The sequence below is a fragment of the Wolffia australiana genome, chromosome 15 (assembly GCF_029677425.1).
Source record: "Wolffia australiana isolate 7733 chromosome 15, ASM2967742v1".
NCBI lineage: Eukaryota > Viridiplantae > Streptophyta > Magnoliopsida > Alismatales > Araceae > Wolffia > Wolffia australiana.
The window spans coordinates 9,661,527-9,677,875 of NC_135849.1; the positions used below are offsets into that span (position 1 = coordinate 9,661,527).

Genomic DNA, 16,349 nt, shown 5'->3' on the forward strand with positions numbered 1-16,349 from the left:
GAAGACGTGCTAGATGACGTCCGGCATCACTTATTCTAAATTTATAAAATAACTTTGGAAATTTGTAATTCAAAACTCTAACTAGTTCTAATTCAAATACATTAGTCGACACTTTTGAAGCATCAGGTGATGGTTGCTGGACATGGGAGTGGAGTGAAAAAAATCAAATAGATATTGTGCAGGTGGTTATGGAAATGATGGAGAACACATGCCAACGAGAAACGGAGTGTGGGTGAGTGATAATGATTTTTCTGTCACAAGCTGGAGGTGGTGTGCATGATAGTGGAAACCAAGGCTATCAGCGATGATAACCTAGGAAAAATGTTGAAGACATAAACCTGAAAAGGACAAAGATCACACTAACCTCGTTGTCAGATGCCCAATGGCCCGAGTGGTGATTTTTCTTTGTGTGTCTTGATCCGAATGTGACTATGTCAATCCTTCCCTCCTGGAGTGCAAGAATGGACCCAAACAAGATTTTGAACAAGCAAATCACTACATTGGGAACAAAATCTGAGGGTACTTTTTTTACAAGGATTTTTTCGAGGAAGGAAAGATGGATTTTGTTCCCTTAAAATATATCTTATTTTTGAAGGAAGGAAAGATGGAACTAACCACAAAATTTCAGCCTAAAACTCCTTGTAAATCATTAGATATCATCATTTCCATTTGGAGAAATATGAGCGACTCTAATTTCTGTTTTTATCGATTTTATGGTGGATTAGTATCATTCTAAGACAGAAAAAGGTCAACAAATGAAATAAAAATATTTCAAAATTCAATATATATTTTCTAACTTATAAACTTAGTTTCTTTTTGAACTGAACAACACAAAATCCCTTAAAATTACTAGAAAATCTAGAAAAATCAGAATATAGTTTTATAATATAATAAACCCCATAAAATATTTTAGTAAATCTAAATATAATAATTTATTAAATTTTCAATTATTTTATTAGTGAATTAATTTCAGAAGATTATGTTAAAATACTATAAAATCAAGAAAAATAGTAAATTTATTCTAAAAGTGCAATAATCTATTTTAAACATCAATAACATGAATTCATGATCATTTCAATGAAAATAAGAACACAAAATGCATCAAATGTTTATAAAAAATAGCATAATATTATGATTACCTTTCTCCCTTTTCTTCTTGGGTGGCCTCCCCTCTTGATGCGATAAGAAAGCCAAAACAACAATGGTGGAGCGATAACGGATCTTGTGAAGATGGAGATTCACCAAGTCGAGAATCACATTGATACATCTAGGGGAAAGACATTTTAACATCTCAACATGAGTCTCTCAAAGAACCAATAGGTCATCAGCATGTTCTGCGCAAAGGCGATTAAATTATCATGTTTTCAATTATTGTAAATTTTTTTTCTACCATTCTGTTTTGTCCTCCATTGTGTGAGTCGTAAATGGTTTTTGTTCATGAATTTTGTTTTTTTCCTATTACTCTGACCAACACATTTTATTTTTTATTTACTACTTTCTACTTGTTATGATTCGATTTTGTCTTCCATTGCATGAATCATAAATGGATAATGTTGATCATGGTATTAAACTTATTGGACTGGTTATATTATTAAATCTAATTCTATTTTTAGTTCCTCAATTGTAATTTTATCATATTACTAGAATTGAATATTTTATTAAATCTACTGCTTTACTTAGCTCATTTTGCATGTAGTCGCAATTTCTTCGCTGTATTTTTATTACTTTTGTGGTTTAATTTTTCAACGCCTATATATTAAATCGTAAGTTACTTCTTATATGTTTTAACGCAGTGGTGGCGGGTGTTCATCACTTCATCCGATGGAAGGGAGCGGCGGAAGTTGGAGGCCGGCGCAGAGCGACAGCTCTGCCATGTCGACGATCGATAGCGCTTCGACCGGAGACTGGAGAACGCAGCTTCAACCCGATGCACGAACGCGGATCGTGAACAAGATGTGAGCCGTCTTTCTTCCTTTCTTCCCTTTCAATTATATCAATCCCTTTGCCCTATCGATCTTTCTATCATCACCGATGTTAATGGGCCGTCGGCATTTTTCTTTGGTGATATCACTTGATCGTTTCGTGGTACGCGTTGATCCTCTGATGGATAGGCGGCCGCGTTACACTTTTTAGATTGTGAAAAAACGCCCATTTCGACGGATCGACTTTTGGACCTTGCGAAGGGTAGTATCTGTTTAATATAGAAGGATCGGAACCGAATCATCAAGAAAAGATTTTTAAAGTGACCGGCCTTCTGCTATTTGTTGGCGTTTTTTCAGCCCATTTGTTATGCTGAAAACATTTTATTGATCAGACTTGAACAATGGAGTCCCTGCGAGGGAAACAAGTCAGTAGCTCTTTTATTCAGAACATTAATTTGGCGATATCACTCTGTTTATTTTCGCCAATTTCGTTGTCATGCATGATGTGGACACGCTACGAATGTTGTGGCTTTTTGATTTACCGTGGAGAAGAGATGTGAAATATTTGATATAGATTTAGTCATAAGCCACTGGTTCCCACTTGAGTTTTATCATCTTTTCTGATTTTTCCTCAAAAAAAAATCATCTTTTCTGGTGAGACGCAGTGTTGAGGTTACTGGGCCACGTCTGTTGCTTTCAGAATGGATACTCTGCAAAGACACCTCCCAATCTATGGACCAGAGAATCTAGGAGAACTGAGGAAAATCGCCATGCGATTTGAGGAGAAAATATTTACTGCGGCCATCAATCAGGTTGTTTAAGGATATTTTTTTAGCTTTGACATCGAATTAATAATAAAGAACACCGTACACTACTTGAGTAATATCTGATACTCATTTGGAATCCCCATGTCGTATAAACTTCCTTTTCAGACTGATTATCTCAGGAAGATATCACTGAAGATGCTTACGATGGAATCAAAGACCCAGAACACAGGCAATACTAATCAAATGCCATCGAATTCCTCCAACCCGAATGCGACAGATGGTACAAAAGCGGAATAATTCTCTTAAAACGTGTGAAAATCTCATTTCCTTTTGTATGTTTGTCAATTTTATGAAGTTTTTAGGTTTCGTGTCAATGTAGCTTGCCATCCAACATATCTTCAAAGTGATGATTTTATTCTGAGAATTTCGAATGTCTCCAGAAGTATTGTAGGATGTAATAATTTTTTTGTTGTCAACAGGCTCCCATGTTCTACAGCAACAGGTACAAAATACGGGCCAATCACTGCAAATGCCACTGCCTAATAAAACTCAGACACGCCAACAACCTCTATCCTCTGGCATTCAAAATAACTTGTCTTCTACCATGGTGCAAGGTTCAGCCAGCTTAAGCACAACGGTGCCTTCTGTAAATGGGCATCCACAATCAGTGTCCAGCATTGGCCAGGAATCAAATTTGCAGAGTAGGTCTGGCATCTCCCAAAACATGGTTAATTCTGCTGGGCAAGGCATGGCGCCCAACATTTATGCCAACTCTCAGAGACAAATTCAGGGAAAATCACTTCAGCAACCACTTGTTCCTCATCAGCAGCCACAAAATTCGCATCTGTACCCACAGCAATTGCAGCAACAACAGATGTTGAAGGCAAAGCTTCAACACAATTCCCTCTTGCAATCTCAAATGCAGCAACAGCAGCAGCAGCAACAACAACAAAAGCAGCACCAGCTACAACAGCAACAACAGCAGCAGCAGCAATCCCTGTTGTCCGCATCTCAAATGTCTAGTCTGCAATCAGGTCAAACTTCTCTACAACAGAGTCAACCTTCGGTGATGCATCATCAAACCCAAGCAGATGTACTGAAACAGACTTCTTCAGGTCTTATGCAGCAGCATCCTCACACAGTTCTCAGGCAACAGCAGTCGCAAACGACGCCTGGACTTTCTCAGGCTTCCTCTCTCCAGCAGCAGCAGCAACAGCAACAACCACAACAGCAACAACTTCTTAATAACCAGTCCAATACGTCCCATTTGCAGCAAGCTCAACTTCTTAACCAACAAAACAGTATCTCTGAAATGCAGCAGCAAAGAAGGTTGAGTATTCAGCAGGGAAATCTTATGCCCATGCAGCAGCCACAGCAGATGCTCAGCCAGCAGGGCATGTCACTACACCAGCATGTTGTCCCACATCTGCAACAACAGTCAACGCTGATGGGATCACAATCTAACATCGCAAATATCCATCAGCAGCATCAGACAATGCATGTCATGCAGCCACAGAAAACTGCCTTGCAGCAACAGCAAGGGGCTCAGCAGACTGGTCAATCGATGGTTCAATCACAAACTCAACAACAGCATATGCCTCAGATGCAAGGGCAGTCCATGCAACTTCAGCAGCAGGGAAATTCCTTGCAAAGGGAAATGCAGCAGACGCAGCAAAAAATACAGGCTCCAAATGTTCTTCTGCAACAGCAAAATACATTTGAAAAACAAAAACCAATGTATCAATCTCAAAGAGGTCTTCCAGAAGCGTCCCCGAGTAAGTCAGTGTCTCTACTTTCTTTTTTTTTTTACGGATTTATGTGATGATTTTTTTACTTTGCCCGGGAATGGTAATCATAGTGTACATTCCTATTTAAGGTGCTGCACTGTTTATTCCTGTTTGTGATCATTCGTTAAAATTCCTCGGCTTCGCTGACCGGTTTGTTTGCTGGAGGCACAGATGTTATATTGGATTATCTTTCTGTAGATACTTTACTGTTCTCAACAATTTCCGCCATGATGTATCTTTAAAATATGCTTCTTATTTTTTTGGTTATTCTAATCGTTTTGATGCAGATTCAATTGAATCCACGTCACAAATGAACCAACCTGGCCCAGATTGGTTGGACGAGACGTATCAAAAGGTGAATTTTCTTATCCTAATTTCCTGCTAGATAACTTTGTAATAGATGGAGGTATATCATACTCTGGTTGAAATTGAGATCACAACCTTTCGCTTTATTTGACCTTGAATTTTATATGCAATTTTTTGTTGGCACAAAGTAATTCCATCTGAGATTGTTTTCTTTTTCATATCTTGTCATTATTGTCATAAAAAACCAGCACGAAATGTATGTCTGGGATATGCTCCTTATTTTTCTTCTTTCCGTCTATTCATTTTGTATGCCCCATCTGGAGACGTCCCTAGGACTTATCCTTTTTGTACCAACAGACCCCTGTAATCTGCTCTGTATAAGTATGCTACTCTCCCATGATGAGATTATTGAATTATCAGGTTATTTATATCCCATCAAATTATTCTTGCTGCAAAGCGTCGAAGAAAACGAACTGTGATGAGGATTTGGGGATTTTGGTTTAGATTAGATCTTAAAGACAGTATTTCTCTTTTTAATTAATTTTTGAAATCTATCTGTTACCCTCATGTTCTGATCTTGTGTCTTTTCTATTACTTTTGAATCTAAGATCCAAAGCATGAGGGAGCTGTACTATGCAGACATTAATGAGCTGCACCAGAAAATTGCCCAAAGAATCCAGCAGGTTTTCTCCCTTGGATTTTGTATTTTTTCCCTGTAAACCTTCTGTTTCTTTTATCTCCTGTTACTTTTTGAATCAAAATTGCTAATCATTGATTGTCTTACGCGAACAGAGCGAATCCTTAATTCCAGCGGGAAAGCAGTCTGAGCAACTGGAGAACTTAAAAAAGATGAAGGAGCGGATATACCAGTATCTAACCTTACTTCGACTTCCCAAGAGTCATATACCACCGAATCTCAAGGACAACTTACCAACCCTTGAGAAGCAAATGTTCAACATTATCACTTCCAACAGAAGAAAAACCATCAGCCAGCAGGTTCAAGTCCAGCAACAATTCTCACATTCCAGTGGAAACAGTCAACCCACGCCAGTACAGCCATCATCTCCGGCTCCTCTCCAGCAACTTGATGCCCATGTTCAATCAATCCCGTCTTCTGGGGGCTCAACCAAGCAGAACATGACCATGCCAATGCCAATTTCCAAACCTCAAAATATTATGAATGCCCTTCAGTCTGGGCCAACTGCTTTAGATTCGGCCCAATCGGTTGGCTTGAGCTCCATGCAAGATGGGGCAATGGGTGGTGTGGGATCATTCCAGCAAACGACTTTTGGGTCATCCGCTCAGCCTACAATGCACCAAATGGGTCAGACCAATACCATGAACCCACTTCAGCAACATGTAAAACAGGAACATCACCCGTACCAGCAGCTCATGCAGTCACAGCAATTGAAACAACAGATGCAGCAGCAACGCCAGATGCAGCAGCAGCAGCAGCAGAAACCATTGCAAACGCAGTATCTTCAGCACCAGCAGCTGAAGCAGCCACCTCCGTCATCTCAGATACCACAGCTCCATCACATGAACGAGATGGCTGATATGAAGTCTAGGCAGGCTGCCGCCATGAAACCAGGTCTCTTTCAGCCGCATTTCTCCGGAGGGACATGTCAGGCCTACCATCAGCAGCTCAAGCTAGGGCCCGCCTCATCTTCATACCCCATCTCGTCTCCTCAGAGTCTTCAAGCCCCGTCTCCTCAGATTTCTCAGCATTCCTCCCCTCAAGTTGATCAATCTCTGTTATCATCTATACCCAAAGTGGCAACCCCTTTGCAATCCTCAAACTCTCTCTTTATCTCTCCCTCACCATCCACGCCATTGGTTCCATCACCTTTGCCAATAGACCATGACAAGCAGATGTCCAGCTTCCCATTGACTGGGTCGAATGTTGCTCTCCAGCAGGTGACTGCTGCTCCTCTACAGGTTCAGTCATTGACCGTTGGCACGCCTGGTATCTCAGCATCACCGTTGCTTGCCGATTACGTCAGTGCTGATGGCGGCCAAGCTAATGTCATTGTCGCCGCATCTGCCAAGACAAAGGCATCCGAGAAACCCATTGATCGATTGGTCAAAGCAGTTAGTTTCTTTCTCGTTCAGTGAGCGTTCTGTTTTATCTTTTGTTTATTTTTTATTTTTGAATTTTCAGGTGCAGTCACTGTCGCAAACGGCTCTGAGTTCATCACTGAGTGATATTGGGTCTGTGCTGACCATGTCTGATCGGATGGCTGGGTCGGCGCCCGGAAAGGGTTCACGGGCTGCAATCGGAGAAGATCTCGTTGCGATAACCAAGTGCCGCCTGCAAGCCAGGAGCTTTGTGACGTCTCAAGAAGTTTCAGGCAATGCCAAGAAGATGAAACGACATGCCAATGCCATGCCGTTGATTGCTGCGTCATCAGTCACAAGTGCAAAAAATGAGGAGGCAGAATTAGAGTCAATGGCCTCTTCCAAAAAGAAGAAACTCAAATCTGAGGTAATAAAAACTCAAATTGGTAATCTCTGTTGAAAACACTCATGGTTATGTATTGGTGTTAATTTATCAACATGGGTGTTGCAACATGCAGGCAAGAGTAGCATTGTTAGATGAGATCAGGGAGATAAATCGGCAGTTAATTGACTCTGTGGTGGACATCACCGATGAAGGTGCAGACCCGGCTGCATTCGCCAATGGGATGGTGGTCAAGTGCTCTTACCGTGCTGTTGCTCTCAGCCCCGTGTTAAAATCACACTTGGCATCCTCGCATATGGTGAGACAAATGGACCGCCATGGAGAACATTGAGAATTCCAAATGGGCTTTTGTTCTCTCCATCTGCCCTCTCTCATCCACGTCTGGTGAACATTGTGATTGACGAACGCTTTGTTTTCTGTTCTCGCAGTTTCCCATGTCTCCATTGCGGCTACTTGTTCCCTCCACCTACCCTCTCTCATCTCCTGTTCTCCTCGACAAGATGTCTACAGACTTCAGGTAACACAAACCTCTCTTTTCCCTTCTCCCACTCCATCCATCTCTTTGTCTCCATCCCTCTCCTTCCTCTCACTATCTCTCCCCTTTCTCTCACTACCTCTCTCCTTTCCGTCTCTATTTGTCTCTCTCTACATCTATCTATCTCCTTCTCTCTTTATGTATCAGTCTATCTGTATCTGTATCTCTTTTTGTCTCTATATATCTCTCTCTTTGGTCTTCTCCTTTCTCATTCTAAGATGGTACTAAATGGACAGTAAAGAGGAGTCAGGAGATCTGTCTGCCAAGGCGAAGTCCAGGTTCGGAATGTCCCTTCGGTGCTTGGCACAGCCCATGTCGCTGAAGGAGATGGCGAACACCTGGGAGATGTGTGCCCGTAGGGTGGTGGAGGATTATGCGTGTAAGCTCGGCGGCGGCACGCTCACCTCCGCCTATGGCACTTGGGATAATTGCGTCGGTGCCTGACCGGTTTTTCTTGCATGAATTGCCTCTACTGGTACCCCTTCTAATCATTTGTTATGTTTTAATGATACTATTGTATTTGCATAATTATTTATGCTCTGTGTTGATTGACACTTTATATGCAGGCCGTGGCTTTTCCGCTTGCTCCAATAATTTCATCAATCAAAGAGGAAGATTTGATCCTCCGCTCTTCATGAGAGCGTAGTTTTTCATCATTATCGAATGTATATGCGTGTGTACACAGTCCATTGATGCACTTGAGTTGTAAAGCTAGTTGGTTAATACTTAGGGAAGTGAAGAGATAATTTTAGGTAGGCCAACCGCTTTTTCGTTAACCAGTATGGGGAGCATGTTTTGTTGTCCTTGATGTTGGAAAGAAGACAACTGACATGGATTCTTTGAGTTTATCATCACATTTAGATTGCATGGAAACAATGCCACATTGCATTTCCTTCGGCAAGGGATAAATAACGACATACATTTGGCTCTATGATGGCAGATGTTGTCGGAGACGTCGTTCGGTCAGGTACGGAGACGATACGTTGATACCAATTTGATATCAGACATCGCCGATGATGTCGTCCGACGGGTAAATCCCTAAGGAGTTGTAATTACATGAATGCAATGTCCTAGGTGAGAGTACGTGCAGGGCACGACTCATGGGGTTCGCTGAGCTCCAAACTCCAGGTGAGAGACCGGTCATAGTGCCAATGACCATCTGACCCTCGTCGATGCGACAATGGCGGGCACCGTGCGGACTGTCTGTTGGCGCTCACACGTAACAGACGGGCTGGGCCTGTACCTAAGAAATCATTCAGTAGATTCTCTCGTAGTGGATTTTCCTCTCACCTAATCTAACCCGAGCACTGTGGAGTGCAGACAAGATATACTGAAAGCGATAGATTAACCGACAAGGTAGGGAGTATGAAGTACCTTGTGGTAGAATTGTCCGAAGACATCAGGTTTGTCGGTGCAGTGGCCGATGCGGGCAAACTCGGTGGAGGCGTGCCAGAGATGGGCACTGGGTCTCATGACTTGCAGCGGAGTCACGACTCAGGAGGCATGATGCTGAGGAGAGGAGACAAGGGGGCAACGAAGGCTCACGGGCGGCACAAAAATTGGCTGGCGGTGCGACACAGGTGGCAACGCGGTGGGTGGCAGTCAGGTGGCGGCACAACGAGGCTCAACAGTGCAAAAGGCGCGGGCGACAATTTGCGGCAATGCAGTCGGCGTTTGGCGATGGTGGGGGTGGCAAGGGTGGCGACGCAGGCAGCTTGGCGCGGTAGGTGGCGGCACGGCGCGACTCAACGGTGCGGGCAGCGCTCGGCTACTGCACGAGCAACGTGTGTGGCTTCGCGTGGCGGCGGTGATCAGGTGGCGGCATGGCGCAGCTCGACGGCGCGGGCGGAGCAGGTGGCGTTTGGCGGCGGTGTGGGCGGCGTGGGCGGCTCGATGTGGGGAGCAGCAATAAGGCGGTGGCACAACGCGGATTGATGGCACATCCAGTGCAGGCTATGCTCGACAACAACATGTGCAGCGCCAGTAGTAGAGGCGGAGGCGCGGGTGGCGGCAGCGTTGGTGGCGCGACGGAGGTACGTGGTGGCCCCGGAGATGCGGCGTTGCTACGCGGTGGCGCTTGCGGCGTGTGAGGCATTACGCGGCGGCATGGGCGACATGGGTGGGGTGGCACTTAGCGGCAAACCAGCGGAGGTGACGGTGATCCGATGGTGCGGGTCGGCAAACCTGCGGTGGGCAGCAGCAAACCAACGGTAGTCGAAGTACAATTATCTTTACGCAAAGTTTTCTTTAGTGTGTCAAGTCTAAGAGATGGAGGACCATCAGCCGAGCACGTCCGGACTTGTTAGCAGCCACATCGTGGAGCCCGAGCTGACGTGAAGAACTCGAGTTTTTGCTATCAGGTTTAATGAAATGGCCTTTGTGACATTTCATTTCATGTTCTGTCTTCTTTTGATTTTTTGGAGGCCCGTCCCATGTAAAGGCCCCTCTTCGCGTCATTTTGGTTTTACCTTGTTGTCCCCTTTGACTATCGGGACCCCCATAAAATCAAAAGAAGACGAATTCTTTCCCTTAGACTTGACACACTAAAGAACATTTTGTGGAAAGATAATTATACTTTAACTATCACCAACGATTCTATAATCATGGGATTCTAAATAGTTTTATTTTTGGTGCATCAAGAAGTTGACAAAGACGAATGAATGGTTAAGATCTGATCGTCCACTCTCTGTATAAAAGGCGGCATCGCAAGAAAAACCACACAATGAAGTTCTTGGCAAAGGCATTTTAATATCAAAGAAAACTTCTCCGATATTATTTGTACAAACTAGCATTTATTATTTGTACAAACTAGCATACCATTGATACGATTACATCAGAAATAGTAGTACCTAATTTTGCCGTCTACAAAATACTATAAGTCTTCGTCAGAAAAGAAATTCATTTTATGAAATAATGTTCTTATATCTAGATGATATCTGAACATTATGGCTCCATTTTTTAAGCTGAGACTACATCAACAATTTTAAAATTAAGTATGGTATTTTCATTTTTTTTTAAGCCAAAAAATTAATAATAGGAAAAACTATTATTATTTTGTGTCTCCATCATTTTATCTTTAATCAACCTGAGTTTTTTTGAGAATGTGATGTGCAAGAAAAAATGCCATAGAATTATGTAATTCTAAGAGAAAGAATTACTCTAAGGGAAAGAATTCGTCACTAATATGATGAGTATGGTCCTTCCCGTAGCCATTAGTGTAGAGACACTAAGGATAGATAGTGGGCGCTCTTTCGTGGAAAGAGTTCACTGAATTGATCCGTACAAACCCTAAATGGTATTATTGACGTACCATAATTTTTGCATGCAAATCATCATTTTTTAATGGTTTATGAAGGAATAGAATAAAATGAAGATGCATTTTTTATGTTAAATTCTATTTTTATGCAATTATTCATTCATTATGTAAAATGTTCTATTTTAATGAGTTTTTACGTTAAAATATATAATACAACTCGTTGATTAGTAGAAAGAAATAAATTTAAAAAATAAAAAAATATATAAACAATATTAAAAAAAGAAAAAAGACTCCAATGCAGCCGCCAAGGGCACAACCAAGGCCGTCGCACCGTAGGTGCCACCCGCAACCACAACCAAGGCCGTAGTCGCAGGCATCATTTGCAGGCGCAGCCAAGGCCAGCTCCTCAAAGTGGCCCCAAGGTGAGAGTAACCTGCGCCTAGGATGAGTAGAGGTATATTTCAATTCATTTTGATATAAATCTCAAAAATTTTATATTGTTCAGATTTTCTAAAACAAGCAATATGGGATTGCTGTAGCACATCATTTTCATAGAATCGGGCCAGGCCACAGATGGGCAAAAGTGTGATCGCGGCATTGGGCCACGATCTTAAGAAAAATACAAACAGAACCAGATTGATCTTCGAGTCAGTTCGGGCTTTTCTTAGAGATAAAGATATAATATTGAATTTCGATCTTCTTTTTGAAGATCGAATGGTCAAGGTCAGCTCCAAATATGTTTTGTTATTTTTCTTTTATTTACAGGGACAACTCAGCGAAGAGTGCCAAAGTGGATGAATCATACATAGACACGTGGAATCAACGCTGACGTGGCACATTTGACTGTGTAGGGTCCATCAGAGATAAAGAGGGCCCACAACTATGATTTCATCGTAGCTGTCGAACCCTCTTATCTATGATCAAATGATCGAGAATAACTCGACCAATTTTTTCCTCCCCCCACCATCTCCTTCGTTGGAGACTTCACTCCGATGACGAGAAGGCGGATTTCCGCCGATTGGTCGCTGGAGATGGCATTGGAATTGTCCCATACCTATCAGGAAGCTCATTAGACCATTCCTGATATATAAAGATGCTGTAAACTGACAAAAAAGGTATCTTTCACCGCTGAATTTCAAGACATAAAATCAACGTTTCTTTTTAACGTTGGAGCGCCATTTCCATCTCCCCCTTGCTCGGTTATCTCGGTCAACGATTGTGACAGGTCCGTGAATGAAAGTGAATTGAAATCCAAAACATTGGAGGAAAGAGAGGAACATTAGAGGAAAGACCAAGAAGTACTTACCGGTAGGAGTTTTTTGAAAAAAACTTTAATTCCAAAGTTGACCTATTTATAGGCATTGGAGGGAAGAGAAAACTTTAACTGTAAAAATTCAAATCTAATTTAAAATGATGCTCGGATTTCGGGTCCAAAGTTGGCATTAGCAACGCGTCATGACAGAGGATGTCTCTTGCAGTAGTGGTGTAACGTCCGGTGATGGTGTGTGGTCATGTGCACCACCAATTACCCTAGGGTTAGAATAACTCAACTCCTACGAGTTTGTACTATCAAGTTCTAGTGGGGCCAGAAGATCTAGGGGAAGGCATACCAAATCTTCTTTTGCAATCCATGAATCATCCGTCGATGGTTTTGCCTGCCAAAGAACAAGAAATCTCCACATAATATCACCCTCGATGAAAGTGATTACCTCATCCAGTATGTCCTCAATGTTTTCATGCCAGCTGGAAGGTAATGCAAAGGGAGTGGACAAGGGAAACTCACTCACCCAAAAGGCCATGGGTAGGGATAGTTCATTAGATGAGAGAGGTGGGGCTTTGTAGACAACCAAATCCAAAACATTGAAAGTAGAGCTTATCCCTATGTAGAGGGTATACCAACAATATAGGAGTTTTCCCCCACTCGTTTGAGGATCGCGAACGGCCCAGCACTACAAGTATGAAGCTTAGTTTCCACCTGGCAGAGAATCTCTCTGGCCTTACCCTCACCATCACCATATCACCTTCATTAAATTCTTGGAAATGATGGTGCAGATCTGCGGTCTGTTTAAATGATGCATTGCTACACGTGATACGATGATGAATTTCCTTATGTAGACTTCTAATATGCTTTGCAAATGACTCACCATTGTCTCAGACTCCAGCATGCGGTGACATGGGGATCAATTCTATAGGTTTTCGAGGGGAATGATCATGTAAAATTTCAAAATGACTCATACCAGTGGTACGATTGACAGATGTGTTGTAGGCAAACTTGGCGCGCGGAATGATACTGTCCCAAGATTTGAGGTTATCCCCAACCAAAGATCGAAAAAGATTGCCTAAACTCCTATTGACAACCTAAGTTTGACCGTTAGTTTGCTGGTGGAAGGCAGTGGAAAACTTGAGTTTAACCCCTAAAAGATGCCAATGAGTTTCCAAGCATAACTAGAGAAGCCTTCATCTCTATCAAATACTATACTCTTTGGAAGTCCATAGAGACGAACAGCTTCATTAAAATAGAGTTGGGCAACACGAGCAGCGTCAGAAGTTTTCGAGAATTGAATGAAATAGGCCATTTCACAAAAAACAATCTATAAACAACCATGATGGAATCATGACACTTAAGAGTGTGGGAAAGCCCCAAACAAAGTCGATGCTCACGTCATCCTACGGTCTATAAGGAACAGGGAGGAGAGTGTTGAGACCGATATTTTGTTTCACCTTTTTGACTAATGCACGCACTTGACATTGAGATACAATATTTGCCACATCCCCTTTTAAAGTAGGCCAAAAAGTATTCATGTTCAACATATGCGACGGTTTATCTTGACAAAAGTGACCGCTTAGGCCTCCGACGTGTGTTTCCCAAATAAGAAAATCTTTAAGAGATGTCTGTGAGATGCATAGGCCATGATCATAAAAAAGGAAACCATTTTCCAGAACATAATCTTTGGTTTTAGGAGTAGGACCTTTATCTAAGGAATGGATGATAGGTGAAAAATCAGGGCAATCTACATAAGACTCTTTCAATTGTTCAAAATCAATCACCTCAATCTTCATAACATTTAGCAAGAGGGTTCGCCTACTCAATGCATCCATGACCTAATTCTTGATTCCTGTTTTATATTTTAGGTAGAAGGTATACAACTGGATGTACTCAACCCATTGACCATGCCTAGGATTTAACTTTTGTGGTGAATGAAGATACTTTAACGCCTCATGATCAGAATAAAGAATTCCTGAGAAAAAAAATTGTGGCGCCAATGACGTTGGAACTGAACAATAGCATAAAATTCCTTATCATTCGTACAGTATTTAAGCTTTGCATCATTCAAATTCTCACTAAAGTATACAATGGGATGATTTTCTTGACTTAAAACACCACCAATTCCCAATCGAGATGCATCACATACGACCTCAAAGACTTTGCAAAAATCTGGTAAACAGAGGATGGGTGCTTAAGTCATCTTAATCCTTATCCCTTCAAATTCACAATTTTTAGTTGTGAATGAACGAATTGCCAAAATCTGGCAAACGATTTCTCAGCTAAGGTGTTCCACCCAAAATGGCTACCCTTTAAGCATTCAGTAATGGGTGCCATAATAGTACTAAAGTTTGGAATGTAAACTATGAATGTCATGGGCATTTGTAGGAGTAGGCCATTTGGTTATGGCGTTTATTTTTGCAAGATCAACTGAAACACCTTGTGCAAATAAGATAAATCCAAGGAATGAGACACGATCAACAAGAAACAAACATTTCTTAGGATCAGGATATATTTGTTTGGCCCTAAAAGTTCACATAAATGATTATATCATCAAAGTAAATGCTTCCCGTTCTCTCTCTCTCCTGATCTCCTCTCCTTCCCCCACCATGGAGTCCCGTGGAGCCCCTCCCAAAATTCCCTCTCCTTGATCCCCCTTCCTCCTTGGCCACCCTTTGGAATTTTTTCTAAGACCCCTCTATCTTCCATGGATCTCCCGATCTTCTCCACCATGGACTTCCCCTTCTCCTGGCATTCTTCGTTGAACTAACCCCCAGCAGGTTGGAAGTTTTGATACCTCTTCATCCAAGAGGCAGGAGCTCTGGAATTGCACCCCGTGGGAAGGTCTTGGGTTGAGCTTGCTCCCCTCGAACCTGTTCTTTAGGTGGCCAGAAGGTTGAGCGCAGCTCCCTTCCAATACCTCAAACCTGCGGAGGCCAGCCTGGATTGAGCTTGCTCCCCTAGGCCATCCTCCACAAGGTCTCGTGTAGTGACAGCCAGACCAGCACCGAATTGCATCGACTTCGACCGGAGCTAGTGGAACCAATCGAGGACGTCATCGGCATAAACACGTCGGAGCTGAGTTCCTTCCACCCGGGGAGGATGATGGGGGACCATCTCGCCACCAGCACCAAAAGACATTAACAACCTCGTCGGGCAACTCGAGCCGACGCCTGCGACAAGTCGTTCAAGTACTATGCGTGACAACACGTCAGCACATGCTTTATTTTTATCATTATTTCTTTGGTTGTAATTTCCTCTCAAATTATGGGCAGGCCTATTGTGTTTTGGGCCTCATTCTTTTGAACGGTTTTATTTTCGTTCTGTTGAGTGGGCTTCTCGTCAAGAGATGGTTCCCTCTTGTAGGGCTGATTGGGCATGTCTTGCACCCTATATAAAGGCTGACATGCCCAAGAAGACCCTTAAGGTGAATTTGAAATTGAAAAGTTGAATTTGAGTTTCTAGTTCTTTCTTTCGGCTAGTAGATAGTTCGTGTTGTGGATCGTGGGTTCGGTATCGCCTCTCGCCACGTCGGAGCTTATTGTGGATAGTCGCCATGGCCCACCGGTTTTGTGGGATTGCCTTTTGTCATCAAGATCCAAGAATCGTCCAAGAAAACCATCTTGGAGCAATCTTGGATTCGTGTGGGGTCAAATCCCCCCCCCCCTCTTCCACGCCTGCACTGTTGTCACTGCCCGCACCACTGTCACCGCCACCGCCGCTCTGCTCGTGCGCGTGCTCTTCAGCGCACGCGTCAGTCCCGCTTCTGCCGGTGTCCAGCCCGCGCCAGTGATATGCCTCGCGTCCATTCTTGGCCGCACGCGCTCGTGTCCGCATCATCCCGTGCGGTCGCGCGCCCAACCTTGGGCAACCCCGACTCTGTTGCGCACTCTTGCGTGCCACCCCCCCCGTTGTGCGCGCGTGCCTCCTGCCGCAAACGCTAGTGCCTATCGTCCGCCAGCGCTCTGTCCACCCTTTCTTGGAGGCATGTCGCCTTCAGTCATGCCTCCATCTACATCCTCCGCACGCTGACTCCCTGCTGCCGCATCTT

At 43.1% G+C, this 16,349-nt stretch overlaps 1 protein-coding gene across 4 annotated transcripts; it reads left to right on the forward strand.

The window, feature by feature from the left end:
• Window positions 1–1,802: 1,802 nt before the first annotated feature.
• On the forward strand, window positions 1,803–8,579 carry LOC144713354 (mediator of RNA polymerase II transcription subunit 15a-like). Of its 4 annotated transcripts, none has more exons than XM_078587941.1 (12): window positions 1,803–1,955; window positions 2,623–2,734; window positions 2,855–2,969; window positions 3,169–4,464; window positions 4,764–4,831; window positions 5,391–5,465; window positions 5,575–6,873; window positions 6,944–7,267; window positions 7,359–7,541; window positions 7,672–7,760; window positions 8,015–8,253; window positions 8,345–8,579. In XM_078587941.1, exons 1-11 carry the CDS (start codon window positions 1,822–1,824, stop codon window positions 8,220–8,222), a joined length of 3,903 nt encoding a protein of 1,300 aa, XP_078444067.1. In that variant the 5' UTR covers window positions 1,803–1,821; the 3' UTR covers window positions 8,223–8,253; window positions 8,345–8,579. The 4 variants fall into 4 exon arrangements, with proteins under 4 accessions (XP_078444067.1, XP_078444068.1, XP_078444069.1 ...); XM_078587942.1 differs by having other exon boundaries at window positions 5,575–6,864; XM_078587943.1 differs by having other exon boundaries at window positions 1,823–1,955; window positions 2,588–2,734.
• Window positions 8,580–16,349: the final 7,770 nt, after the last annotated feature.

Bases quoted from the DNA above. Each gene is read 5' to 3' on its own strand.
- LOC144713354 (XM_078587941.1), top strand. From the start codon at position 1,822: ATGGAAGGGAGCGGCGGAAGTTGGAGGCCGGCGCAGAGCGACAGCTCT. The intron at 1,956-2,622 runs GTGAGCCGTCTT...TGTTGCTTTCAG, and splicing joins ACGCGGATCGTGAACAAGAT to AATGGATACTCTGCAAAGAC. The intron at 5,466-5,574 runs GTTTTCTCCCTT...TTACGCGAACAG, and splicing joins TTGCCCAAAGAATCCAGCAG to AGCGAATCCTTAATTCCAGC.